Consider the following 14520-nt stretch of genomic DNA (forward strand, 5'->3'; position numbering starts at 1 on the left):
TGACTAATTTAATCTATTTTATCTTTATTGACTATTTTAGCAAAAAAAAAAAACTTGCCAAATAGGGCCATTGTAAATAATTAATCTTTAATAGTATTTTGTTTTAAAATAAAAGATTCACAATAAATCACATTATTATGGATAAAAATTATTTATGAATTTTTTATTTATATAACATTATTTTATACGTGTGATTTTTCACATTTGTAATATTTTATTTTATTTTATTTTTTTCGTGCCTCACCTTTCGGTTTAGGTGTTAGGGATTCTTATCATTTTGTTCCGTTCCAGCTTTAACAGAGCCTCCTACACTAGATAGAAGTGTCCTTTTACATGAAATGAAGGTGGTTGTTATGCATAGTGTCCTTTTACATGAAATGAAAGTGGTTGTTATGCATTGAATGATGTCTGTCACTGTACAAATATATGTATATTAGTGATTAGCACATGTAATATGTATGTAATTTCAATAAGTAAAATAAAATAAAATACTTACAATATATATTATATTTGATTCAAGTGATAAAAGTTTTTTTCATTATATTATTTGTTCATAGTTCGAGTCTCATATCCATTATTTGTCTAATAATGGTTTTTTGTCCATAATTCGAGTCTTACGCCTATTATTTGTCTAATAATGATTTTTTTAAATGACAAATGAACACTTGACGTTAAAGTGGAGGATACACTTGGCACTAAAGTGGAGGATAGTTTCAAGACACCAACTAAGGTGTTCCTTTTATTAATAATATAGATAAAATGTTATGAACTCACCTTATTAATTCATAATTCATTTTGAATGTGTTTGTGTTTGTACGTTATGAGAGTTAACCTCTCTATCACTAAGTACTTGCCTTATAATTCAACTCCCCATTGAGAAAAATTGAATCATGACCTTTCCTTATGACTAAGGCGTTAAGAAAGTCATGATGGCCTAGTTGATTTCCGAATGTGTTTGTGTGGTAGAAATTATATTGATGAAGTACATGGTTTATGAGTAAAATGAATTTGAACGCTGATTTTTTGTGGATTAAAAGTTTGTGAATTCACAAACGCATATATAGTAATCTCCAATTCATATATAGTAAACCATCCTCCACTATATATAGTAAACCAATCTGCAATACTATTGTGGTTTACTATATATGTTTCTGTTCTTGAATCTGCAAAACAGTTGTAGAGTTTGTGGGGGAGGAGAAGCAAAAAGTTTTTATAGGGTTGAGCTTTTCTGGTTCTTCTTTCTCATTACAAGCAAGGAGGTTTGAGTTCTTCATCTCTATAAACCAATCACTTATGTGAAAGGATTGTGCTGATACTATGATCAACTTCTATATTCCTAGTTTTTTTGCTCTTTACTCTGTTTAAACCCTCTAATTATCATCTGAGAGTGTTGTATTCGATTCTTGTTGTGATCAGGACTCATAAACAAAAACTAAACAAGTTTTATGTGGTTCGACAATTAGCCTATGTCCACGGACAGATTTACTAATTTCAGAAAGAACAAACAACAGTGGAGGCGGAGACAACATTCTCAACTTAACTCACAGTCACACACACACAACTCTCTCAGACTTCTACGTCTCTGCTGCTACTTCCTAAACCCATCACATGCACTCCTATTTATACACAAAATGGGAGAGCCAAAGTCAAGTTTGGCCACTGCCAACAAGCTTGACGATGGCCAAACTACAAAAATCTAGCTCGGTTGAAAACTCATTTCCAAAATCCGTAGCTCGCTTCTTTTTCTTCAGTTTGCAGCCACTATTGTTGACAACTAGGGCTTCCAATCACGCGGAGAATCTGAGCCAATATTCAACAATTCTGTGATCAGTTTCTGTGTTCCTAAACTTTTTTCTTACAATTACTAGTAACAACACATTTTACTCTGTTTTAAACCCTCTAAGGGTCAAATATATTTAAAACTGCAGCTTTTAAACCGATTCTTGTATGCAATGCAGAGTTCTTGCTGGGCAAAGAGGGTTTGACACTAAGAAATGGAGGGCCTATGGACTGTGTTTTGTGGGGAATCCGATTGTTCTTTTGGTAAGGCAGAGCCTTGCACCATTGATTTCATGTTTGTGACACGTCCTTCTTCGTGTATCAACCATGCCATGATTATTTGTTTTGATATATTGCTCGTGGTCGTGTTCTTATTCAATGTCATTTGGAAGAAACCATCAAAGCACTTTCGTGGTGTTACGCGTTTGCAAATGATATCTGCTATTTTCAATGGGGTTTTGGGATTGGTATACTTGATTTTGGGTATTTGGATGTTAGTCGATAAATTAAGGTTGTCCCAGTCTGTTTCACCTCTGCATTTTTGGTTGCTAGTTTTGTTTCAAGGACTAATATGGTTGCCAATGGGCTTAATGATTAGCCTTAGAGGAAAACATTTCCCAAAAGCATCATTGTGGGTTTTGTCAATTCTTGCCTTCTTGTTTACTGCAATTGCTTGTTGTTTATCCCTCGTTACCACCATTTTTATCAAAGAAGTGTCAATTAAGGTAGCTTTGGATATACTGTCCTTTTTAGGGGCAAGTTTGTTGTTGCTATGCACTTACATGGGTTACAAATACGAAGAAATTGATGAGAATCTATGTACCCCCTTAAACAGTGAGGTCAATGGAAGTAGTAAAATTGAGTCTGTTGTCACCGTTACTCCATTTGCGAAAGCTAGGTTTTTCAATAAAATGACCTTTTGGTGGCTGAACCCATTGATGAAAGGGGGAGGGAGAAAACACTTGAGGATGAAGATATACCCAAATTGCGCAAGGAAGATCAAGCACAAGCTTGTTACTTGATATTCACAGAGAAATTCAATGAGCAAAAACAACTCAACCCATCATCCCAACCATCGGTTTTGTAGACAATAGTTTCGTGCCATTGGAAGGAGATATTTATGTCAGGATTGTTTGCACTGCTAACAGTTGTTACTCTATTTACCAGTCCACTTATTCTCAACACCTTCATTGAGGTTGCCGAGGGCAGAGAAAGTTTCAAAAATGAGGGGTATGTGTTGGCCATCTTACTTTTCTTTTCTAAGAGCATTGAGTCCTTAGCACAAAGGCAATGGTATTTCCGAAGCAGACTTATTGGTCTAAAAGTGAGGTCTTTGCTAATAGTAGCCATTTATAAGAAGCAATTAAGACTATCCAATGCTTCGAAAATGATGCACTCGGCCGGTGAGATAATGAACTATGTTTCCACTGATGCTTATCGGATTGGAGAGTTTCTTTTTTGGTTTCATCAAACTTGGACAATGAGCCTCCAGCTCTGTCTTGCCTTAATAATCCTATTCCGCGCAGTCGGGCTTGCGACAATTGCATCCTTGGTGGTGATAATTCTTACTGTTGCAAAATTGCAGCATAAGTTCCAGTCTAAGCTCATGGTGGCCCAAGATGATCGGCTCAAGTCTACTTCAGAGGCGCTAGTGAACATGAAAGTGTTGAAACTCTATGCGTGGGAAAGTCATTTCAAGAATGTCATCGAAAACTTGAGGAAAGTGGAATATAAATGGTTATCGGCAGTTCAAATGCATAAAGCATACAATGGCTTTCTCTTCTGGGTATCCCCGGTGTTGGTCTCAACTACCACTTCTGGGGCATGCTATTTTCTCAGAGTGCCTTTGCATGCTAGTAATGTTTTCACATTTGTAGCGACTTTACGACTTGTTCAAGAGCCGGTTAGATGTATTCCTGATGTAATTGGGGTTGTTATTCAAGTGAAAGTTGCATTCGCTAGGATTGTGAAATTTCTCGAGGCGCCTGAGCTAGAGAACACAAATATCAGGCAAAAACGCAACATGGGAATGAAGAGCCACAGCATTTTCATCAATTCTGCTAGTTTTTTGTGGGAAGAGAGTCCGTTAAAGCCCACGCTTAGAAATATTAATTTAGAGGTTCGAGATGGTGAAAAGGTGGCTATATGTGGAGAGGTCGGTTCAGCCAAATCGACTCTTCTGGCTGCAATCCTGGGAGAGGTTCCAAATATCCAGGGAACTGTAAATTCTTGCTGCTCACTTCCTTTCATTCATTCATAGCTATTAAGTACACCTCAACTTCACAACCACTGTACTATTTTTATACTAATCCTGCACTGTTCTTTCCCTAAAAGAGGCCATTAGAAAAATAAAACTGGGCAAGGTGTGGAGTTCTATTCTTTCGCTAATTGTTTCCTCATTATGTGTCAATTTGTTGTAGTGTAACTCGCTCCCCCTATCATTAGATTGGAGGAAATTTTGTTGTCGATGACCAATTTGGATCCATTTGCTCTATTTTACAAATTCATGTATACAGGACTATTGCTTATATTTCTCAATCGGCATGGATCCAGACCGGAACAATAAGAGAGAATATTTTATTTGGGTCGGGATTGGATAATGAGAGATACCAGGAAACATTAGAGAATTGTTCCTTGGTGAAGGACCTTGACTTGCTACCCTACGGTGACCTCACTGACATAGGCGAAAGAGGGGTTAACCTTAGCGGTGGTCAGAAGTAACGGATCCAACTTGCTCGTGCACTACATCAGGATGCTGATATATATCTGTTGGATGACCCATTCAGTGCTGTTGATGCGCACACTTGTTCGAGCCTATTTAATGTAATGTAATTACTTTTTTTTAGTGTAGTGCAATTTATTCTTGTTGGCCACAACAAGCTTATGGAGAAAATTCATTTCATTGTGGCAGGAATATGTTATGGCAGCTCTTTCAACGAAGACGGTCTTACTTGTCACCCACCAAGTGGATTTTCTTCCTGCATTTGATTTTGTTTTGGTCAGCTTAACTTCTTTGGGTGCTGTCTTTCACACTGTTCTTCGTAAAATTAGTTTTTTTTTTCTTCTTTTTCTTCTTATTCTTGCTGCAATTCGACCATCCAACCACGATGACATAGCCTTAAACTTAAGCCAATTTGCTTACCGATCATTTCTATGAAATGGTGACTGACTCCTTTTTAACGGATTACTTAAGTACAGTTCCAAACTTGTACTTGTCTACATCTTTAATGAATCCTAGGACCGCAAGACTTTCTTGTTCTTGAAGTACCTCAAAACCTTCATACTTCCATATAATTTTGATGAATGCTTTTAATGGCTGGTTTGCCCAATGCTTTTTTAGTAGTGTTTTTTTAATAAAAAAATAATCTTTTTTGTGATAAAGTTGCTGCTAAAAAAGTTAACGTGCTTGGAAAATGCTAGAAAAGTTACTTTTTCTTATTGGGAAAGTCTAGTAAGTATGAAGGCTTATATGGAAATATGAAGGTTTCAGGTACAAAAAAATTGAAGTACCTCAAAACCTTCACACTTTTTTCTAATTGTGAAAGTTTGGGAAGTAGGTTTTGATTGCTGAAAAATGAAGTCATACTTCCATATAACTTTTTTGGATCTGTCACAAGTAAATTTTTTGAGGGAACATAATTCATTTAGTGTGTATAGCCAAGTGAATATTCTATTTTCTACTAGAGGTTGTGTCCAAAGGGAACTAGCTGTTTATAACATTGCTAAGTTTCATCACTATTAAGCAATCAGTTGGTAATAATTTCAATTTTTTTGGTTGACAGTTGATGTCGGATGGAGAAATTCTACAAGCAGCTCCTTACCATCAGTTACTGGCTTCAAGTCGAGAATTTCAAGACCTTGTCAATGCACACAAAGAAACTGGTGGCGTTGAAAGGCTTGAAGAGGTATCTTCTTCTCAAAAGTGTGAAACGTCTACCAAAGAGATTAGAAAAACTCATACAGAGGAGAAATCTGAAGGGGACCAGTTGATTAAACAAGAAGAGAGAGAAGTTGGAGGCATCGGTCTTAAGCCTTACATGCAATACTTAAATCAGAACAAAGGCTACTTGCTTTTCTCCACAGCCTCTATCTGCCACCTTGCATTCGTGATTGGTTCAATACTACAAAACTCTTAGATGGCCGCTAATGTTGAAAATCCTAATGTCACCACATTGCGATTGATTGTAGTTTACTTGGTGATTGGATTTACTTCGACACTAATTTTGTATTTTAGATCTCTCTCCATAGTTGCTCTTGGTACGCAATCATCAAAATCTTTGTTTTCACAGCTACTAAACTTCCTTTTTCGTGTGCCTATGTCATTTTACGACTCTACGCCTTTGGGAAGGATACTGAGTTGGGTAAGCATCTCAAAATGTTAAACTTTTTGTGATTGTGTTTTTTTTTTTTTTTGGCATTGATATTCATGAAACTAACCCCCTTTCCTCTTCTTTGTTTTCTTATGTTATTTTTTCATTTTTTATGTAGGTTTCAGCCGATTTGAGTATTGTTGATCCTGATGTTCCCTTTAGCTTTGTCTACAGTTTTTCGTCTACCATAAATACCTATGCTAATCTTGCTGTCTTGGCTGTTGTTACCTGGCAAGTCCTGTTCATCTCCATACCAATGATTTATTTGGCAATTCTCTTGCAGGTAATCTTGGGAGATATAATACCCTTTTTTTTTTCTTTTTTCTTTTTTGATGATTGAGAACTCGGCCTAGGCAGGATCCTTTGGACGAATGACGCTGGGTGTGTAAACTCGAGATTTAGAAGTCAGCCCCTAAGACTATGAACCAGGCAAACAAGACAGGAAATCGAACCTCAGACTTCCTAGAAGCCAACACCTAAGACTGTGAACTTGGGTGATTGATTTTCCAAGCCTAAAAAGTACGGACTCTTCTAAGAAGGTAACGTGTCGGATACCGACACGACACTCGTTAGACACTTCCGAACACTTAGATATACATGAAACACATTATAAATTTGAATTGGAATCTAAAGATTAAACAATAACAGCGTAAATTTATATGTGTTTTTCATTTTTAAATTTATTATATTTGACTTAAATATTCATATATTTGACCTATAATAGTTATTTATCTTTGACATATAATAAATATATAAAATTATATATTTTGCACGTGTCTCCTAAGTGTCATGTCTCCCATTTTTCGAAAACTTCCATGTTGGTATATCAATGTCTGTCACGTGTCCGTATTTGTGTTTTTTAGATCCGAGCTACCCCTAGGAGTTAGGAGATATATGACAATTAGATATGAAGTGAGATTTAGCAAAAACACGTGGACAAACAGAGATTTTGGAATTGTTTGGAAATAGGTGAAATCAAATTAGGTAAGTAATTGAGGTGGGGAAGTCCTTGTATATGTGTTTGTAGAATAGGTAAATATGTAAAAGCATAGCTTGTCATAGTGATATTTTTCACCAATACGTATGTTAACATTATATTTGACATTATATTTGCTTGAAGTAAGTATGCATCAAATTGGAACTATGTAAGTTTCAACTATTTTGTGACTACAAGGTTCTGGGGAATCCTGTTGGATCCATGGAAAAAAATAAAATTAATGTTGCATATAACTTTTTTTAATTTTTATTTTATATAAATCAGATGGTTTGCATTAAATATGATTAAAATGGTAAAATGGCATTGATTATTGACAACAGAGATACTACCACTACTAGAAATTTGACTATTTGCGTCTAATTTTTTGCGACTGACTGTTTAACCGTCGCAAAAAAAATATATTTTTTTGTCTTAAAATCTCATTTTACTTGACCCAATCTGCCTTAGCCCCACCCCCCCCCCCCCCAAACAAAAAACGTGAAACATAAAACGTGACCTATGTCCATTTTTTCCTAATTTCCCAAATCTGAACTCTCTTTCTTCTCTCTCTCTCTCTCTCTCTCAAAATCTGTTTCGCTCGACTCTTTCTTTTGAATCTCCACGCTCTCTCTCACTCGAATCTCGCTGTCTCTCTCGCTCGACAGTTAAGATTTGAAGATTTGATTTCAAAATTTGAAGATTTGAAGATGCTGTTGATGAAGATTTGAAGCCAAATATTTGAAGATTTGAAGATTTGAAGATGCTGTTGAAGAAGATTTCGATTGATTCATAATCGAGATTCATAATCGGTAAGCCTAAACACTTCTCTTTGTCTTCTCTGTAACGTTTGACACATCTTCATCGATTCATCTTCATCGCTCGAATCTTACTCTCTGTAATGACACATCTTCATCGCTTAATTTGTAATATGTAATTGAACATGAATTACTCTCTGTAATGGTTGATTAATCTGTAATCTTCATCTTCATCGATTACTTTTTGTAATGGTTGATTAATCTGTAATGTTGGAAAGTTGATTGAATAATAATAGAATAAATCTCTGCCTCTGAAGGTTAATTGAATAATAATAATGTTGGAAGGTTGTTCCCAGGTTTCCAGGTTCAGTTCAACAAAGGTAAATTGCATTTGCACTGGTAAGCCAGTTGACAGGGATAAAACTAATTTGTAAACGGTACACACACAAGTACAAACACTAAAGTCTTTAATGCTCAACCTCATTTAGTTTAATCGAAAGTAAACTAAGCTGCAACCAAATGATCAGTGACCCTTGTCTTAAATTAAGCTGCAACTTTAAGTACAGTATGATGGTTGATTTCATGTTATATGGTTTACCAGCTTTTGCTAATGTAAGATCAATGACTTTTAGGTGATAACAACATATATATTTGAGTGGGTTCACCTGACCCTACTTGAATCTAAAAATCGTAGTGTTCCCAAACAGAAAGACAGCCAACCAGACTCTACATTGTTTAAAGCATGTTAATTAGATTAAAAATTTCCACGCCAGTCTCATGATTTTTTTTCAAAGCACTACCATTGAGACAATTGGAATCTTGACAGCTTTAGTATCATCAAATAATTTAAATCCCTCATGTGGCCTCGATAAATTACATTCTGATATATATGTTTAGTGTCCTTGGATGTTTCCTTAAATGTAGGCCTCCAAAAATGAATAGGAAAACTAATTCATGTCAAAGATAATATATCACATAACACTTTTGTTTCCTCTTTTTTTTTTTTAATATAATATTTATGATCTTTATTTAATGTGGAGTACTCCATTTTTTCATATTCAACTAAGTACAGCACTGTATTCTAATATTAAATCAACATGTATGATAATCAGCTACCCCCATCAGACCATGATTCAAGGTAATTGGTGAACCACCTTACTTTTTTTATTCCACATTGTAAACAATATGCATTCTCTGCCACGTTAGCCTGGGCTTCTTTATTTACTGCCTAATCTTTGTAATTTGGTTCTCTTGGGATTGTGAGTATCACTTCCACTGGTAAATAACATGCAGTTATGTGGGGTCCTATTTTCAAACGAAGACTTTTATGAGAGGTTTAATTAAACTAGGTTGGGTGATCTTCCATTCTTAAGTCTCCAACTTTGCTCTGTTAGACCTCTTATTGTAATTTAGAACTTTGATTTTGTTGCTTTTCACATGTTGAATTTTGCCTGTGGTTTTAATATTGCGTTCTCCTTATTTGATTCCATGTACAGTCTGCTATAGAGCTTATATATTTGCTACCAATATGTTGAATTTTATTTTATTATATATATATATATCTCTCTTACAATGTAGTTGTGAAGTTGTAGTATGGAGCATTTAGACACTGAACCAAATGTGGTGGCTGATTTTACCATCTTACATTTTTTAGCCTGGTAGTAAGTAGTCATCACCAATGGAAAACTGTTGATGTTGGCTCTCTCTAGAGCTGCCCTTCAACCTTGAAACCGGGTGAGAACTGAGAATTTTCTCGGTTTGTTTTTTTTTTTTTGTTTTTTTTGAAAGTATGAGAAGTTTGATGGGTTTTTGTGTGTAGATACATCGGCATAGGGGACACGGATGATGTGCAGCTATTTTATTATTTCATTGAGTCGGAGAGAGACCCAGTGACTGATCCTCTTGTCCTGTGGCTCACCGGTGGCCCTGGCTGTTCGGGTTTCTCTGCACTTGTTTACGAAATCGGTATTCTCTCATTATCCTCACTTTCCATAGACATTATTAAATACAATTCAGTGTTCGTCGCAATATTTAACAAATGCCTAGCTACATTTGTATTTGACGCCTACAATATATCAAAGTATATTCCATAATATTGAGTCAAGGTTTTTGGTAGGGAGTGAGATTTGACTTTGTATATATATCTGGTCATTTATGTCTTTACCATTTCTATTTCTGCTTGTGCACTGTTAGGTACTTTTTCAAAAGGGACAACATTTGAAAACACCAACTAGAACACCACAACAGTACATCAAATTAAATTTAGAACAGTAATTCTACAAACAGGTCCACCTAAATACTAATCCCCCCGTACAATTACTCATGGTACTCTCAATAATTACTCCACTTACACACCTAAATAAAACCACAATCTCACACAAGGAGTGTATGTAAAGCCAAGAATCATCTATGCCCAAATTTCTTTGTCCCTTTGTCTTAAAATGTCTACAACCATTGGATCATATGAAAATCAAGGTACGGAAATCTTGAGACATATCCAATGGCTGTAGATATTTTAGAGTAAGCGGATATGCACATTTGAAAACAAAAGATCCTTTGTCGTGTACTTTCTCAACTTAGAATGATTGTTCAAAAATTTTCAATAGGTTGCATTCTTTCCCAAACTCAAGCAATAATGATTTGGTAAGTAAATTTTGGATATGAGATTCTACCCTCACACATGCTCTTAACACTTCAAAGGGTCCCAAGTCCATTCTCATCCCTATTGATGTAAATACATTCCACCTTCTTTTTCTTTTTTTTTTCCTTTCTCTCTCTTTTCTGTAGGTCCATTGTTGTTTGATGTTGAGTCATGGACTGGCCAATTACCATCTCTTAGAGTAAACAAATACTCGTGGACAAAGCTGCAACATTTTAACCTTACCCTAATTGCTTTTTTTTTTTTTTAAGTAAAACTTATTTTAAAAAATTATGATAATCTTAATTAATTAATCTCAGTGATATTTCAGGTTGCCAACATAATCTTTATAGACCAACCTGTGGGAACTGGATTTTCCTATGCCAGAACATCAGCTGGTTACAATACTTCCGACAAAAAGTCCGTGGCACAAGTCTATAGTTTTCTCAGAAAGGTAAAAAAAAAATTTCCCTGATTTAATTGATTAGATATTTTAACAGTGATAATTATGATGTCCATGAATTACTATGCGTAAGATTGAAAACTGGTAATTTGGAGAATGTTTTGTGAAATCAGTATTTTGATTTTTTGTGTCGTGACACAATGGTTGGTGTACCATCCGCAATTCCAAACAAATCCTCTCTACATTGGTGGGGATACGTATTCAGGAATTACTGTTCCGCTCCTCGTCCAAACAATATTAGATGGTATTCCTTTTGATGAGAATTAATTAGTTTATGCTTTGATTGTTTACAGTTTAGAAAACAATTTTGATTAATTAAGTTTTGGTTGGATTGGAATTGCAGGTCTTGATGAAGGGCTTGAGCCACTCATGGGACTCCAAGTAAGTAACATAATTAGAAATGGAATTTTTATAGTTAATTTGTTCTTCAAATTCCAATTTTATTGGTGATTTTTCCTTCCCATGGTTGCTAAGAATCCAGAAATAAAATAAGAAAAGAAAAGAAAAGAAAATTTGAGTTCTTACCAATATACAAGGTTGGGACAGGACTGTGTATTTGTGTTTACAGGGATATTTGTTGGGAAACCCAGTGACAGATTCTTACATCGATGATAATTCAAGGATCCCATATGTTCACCGGGTGAATCTGATATCAGATGAGCTTTACGAGGTGATAATATTGTATTTTTTTGGTGTTTCATAAATTAAGAAATTCCATCTAGTATTACATAGCATTTGTGGTTAGTGCATTGAGTATTAGGAATTCAATAATTCTACTCAAATGCAATTTACAACTACTATATATTATTTTCCTTCTCTGTACTTATTTGCTGTTTTTTTGCGATAGGAAAAAAAAATGTAAAATAAAAGAGACTATAGACTTTATGCTAGGGTTTGATGTTTGTGAGGAATTTCTCGGGTAGGAGCAGAGCAATTTAGTGCGGATTGAGCTTTTTGCCAGCCACCGCGAAACCACGGTTCACCCAAACCAGTGGGTCGGTTGATTTGTTTAAGCAGTTTCAACTTGGTGGTTTTGTCTATCTTGCTTTTCTGTTTCTTGCTCTGTCTTAGGAAGTTGAAATTCTAGTCATGTTTAGGGTCTTGAAGTTTTGTACAAAGCATCAACTCTCAAGGAGAGTAAATGTCAGATCCTGAGTCTCATTTGCTTTGTTTGGTTATTTGAAAAAATGAGTGGATTGAGACAATTTCAGATGACAAATTCTACAATCTCTCTGTTCTTTACCATTTGACTTGATGACCAGCGCCTCTCCTTCAGCTTTAGTGGCAGAATATGCATCATTGTGCTGGAACAGTTGCAGACACAAATATTTTTACTACAAATGAAATAAGTAAAGAAAACCCATATTTTGTAGTCTTCATATTGAATATTTTTTACTTTTAAGTGCTTGTTCTATATAGGTACATGATTTCGGTTTCTGTTTGATTTTGCAGAGTGAGAGGTCAAATGATATGTTTTGTGATGACATTTTTGGAGAGTCACCTGCTGGAGTTCGTAAAACAGTAAGTCCTGTGCTTAATTTTTTTTTTAATCCATTATATGCTGGTATATTCTTTTACCTTGGTTGCAGTATCCTATTGTCAGCTGGCCTTTAATAAGAAATCATAAATGAGACATGTTGTCACTAGTCCAGAAAATGTACAAGTCTTTCTTTTCAATGTATCATATAACTCTGTATTAATTTATACCTTTACGTTTAACATGTACTAGCTTGTCTTTAGGTTTTCTTTCTTGGTTCATTATGACTTATTAATCAGCTCCAGCAACTAGGCAAAACTTGAGGGAAACAATTTCGTGCATGCATGAATATTTCATAATTAGATAATGAATTATAGTTTGTGAATTTTGTTTCCCTCAATGTTTTGAGAAAAACAATTTTGTGCATGCATGAACTAAACTTTTTCTATGGAGTTGATTCTTTGTTACTAATATATTGATGTATATTTTTGCAGGTAGTGTTGAGGGAGTAGTTGATATGATTGAGTGGGTGATATTGAGAGTTAAATTCAGTTTTTTTTTTTTTAGTACTTGAATCTATTAGTATTTTGTATAAATACTTTTAAGGATGGTTGATGGATATTTGTTGTGTGTATAGAAGTTTATATTTTGTATGCACATTTTTTTTTTTGAAGAAAGATAATTTTGTTGAGGGAAGTGATGGAAAATAATACATGTGTATTAGAATTTTTGCAAATATCACTTTATATTTATTGTATATACTACTTGAATATATATATATATATATGAGAATATAGGTTGCTAAAACATTGTAGGTATTTTATTTATTTATATTTTTTTTGCGACGGTAACAAGATGGTCGCTAATACATTGTAGGTATTTTTTAAATTTTTTTGCGACGGCAAAATATTAGTCGCGATAAGTAGATTAGGCGGTCGCAAATAGTTTGCGACTGCTATTTTGCGGTCGCAAAAAGTATTTGCCACCCCCACATTCGCGACCCCCATTTGCCGTCGCATGGGCCGTCGCAAAAAGTCTTTTGCGACTGTTTTTTATTATTTGCGATGGTTTATAGCGGTCGCAAAAAGTGGTTTTTTTAGTAGTGGGTTGTGTTCCCCTTCCTTATGTTCTCATTCTTTTCTATCACTTTTATTCAGTGATCTAGATGCATGGAAGTTGCATTTTGCTCTCCCTCCCCTAGCTTCTCTTTTTCTTTCTTCCCCTTGCCCCAGAGCTTCTCCCTCGTCTCATCGCATTACAGTGTTGGTCCTAGTTTAACCTTTAGCATTATTTGCACTGAATAGCTGCCCTCAGATATGAATATACAGGTTGTTACACTTGTTAAGTGCACAAAGCAATGCCGCTTTTGTTTTTCATCACCTATTAAAAACAGCACAATTTAGTCACCAACAATTGTTCTAAGAACTAGGTGTGTGAGTCACGTTACATTGCTTATACCTATCAAAATTGGTGAATTTCCAAACAATCTGAATAGAAGCATTACTTCTCTAGCAAAGGATCTTCTAAAGTCATGTTGGAATAAGGATGTTCAGATGGATTAGTGGCAAGGTGTGGACAGGATTTAGTTGAGATTCTATGCCCATGTTTACACATACCGGTAGTGGAACCAGATTTTAGTGATACTGTAAGATGATTCTTATTAGGACACAATATTGTTTTCTGGAATGACTAAAGGATGGCCACATCGGTGTGGATTGAGCTAGTTATGAAGACAAATTGTTAAATGTGAACTATGGCCCTAGATGGAGCAAAAATAGTAAAATTGCCAAGTTTTGCTCCAAAATAGTTTAGGCAAGGTTTCTATTATGTTGATTTTTTGTTGAGAATTTTTTATTTTTAAATGTTACATATGAATCCCTCAAAATTAAAGCTAAGACTTAAATAAATCCTCATAACCCTTAACTGGTTGTGCCAAGGCCTAGATGCGTGTTGGTTTAATTTATTAATTGAAGAAGAAATTTGTGGAATGATAATGTTGAGATCGATTAGTTATATGACATGGAAGGTTTTGGTTCAGATAGTGGTAATGATTTTGTGTAAT

General features: G+C 35.0%; 1 protein-coding gene and 1 pseudogene across 2 annotated transcripts; both read left to right on the forward strand.

The window, feature by feature from the left end:
• The first annotated feature begins 1041 nt into the window (after nucleotides 1–1041).
• LOC145789307 (ABC transporter C family member 10-like) lies at nucleotides 1042–6733 on the forward strand (annotated as a pseudogene). The gene is made up of 5 exons (XR_014330658.1): nucleotides 1042–4001; nucleotides 4283–4602; nucleotides 4691–4777; nucleotides 5562–6140; nucleotides 6268–6733. The product of XR_014330658.1 is annotated as an ABC transporter C family member 10-like (transcript).
• Nucleotides 6734–9368: 2635 nt separating this feature from the next.
• LOC145791927 (serine carboxypeptidase-like 18) lies at nucleotides 9369–13354 on the forward strand. Its single transcript, XM_082872380.1, has 10 exons — nucleotides 9369–9375; nucleotides 9590–9614; nucleotides 9700–9845; nucleotides 10668–10771; nucleotides 10850–10983; nucleotides 11095–11225; nucleotides 11325–11362; nucleotides 11550–11651; nucleotides 12434–12502; nucleotides 12953–13354. The coding sequence occupies exons 1-10, from the start codon at nucleotides 9369–9371 to the stop codon at nucleotides 12968–12970; spliced, it is 774 nt and encodes a 257-aa protein (XP_082728506.1). The 3' UTR covers nucleotides 12971–13354.
• Nucleotides 13355–14520: the final 1166 nt, after the last annotated feature.

The sequence above is a fragment of the Camellia sinensis genome, chromosome 5 (genome assembly GCF_055761805.1).
Source record: "Camellia sinensis isolate YWXY chromosome 5, ASM5576180v1, whole genome shotgun sequence".
Classification (NCBI taxonomy): domain Eukaryota; kingdom Viridiplantae; phylum Streptophyta; class Magnoliopsida; order Ericales; family Theaceae; genus Camellia; species Camellia sinensis.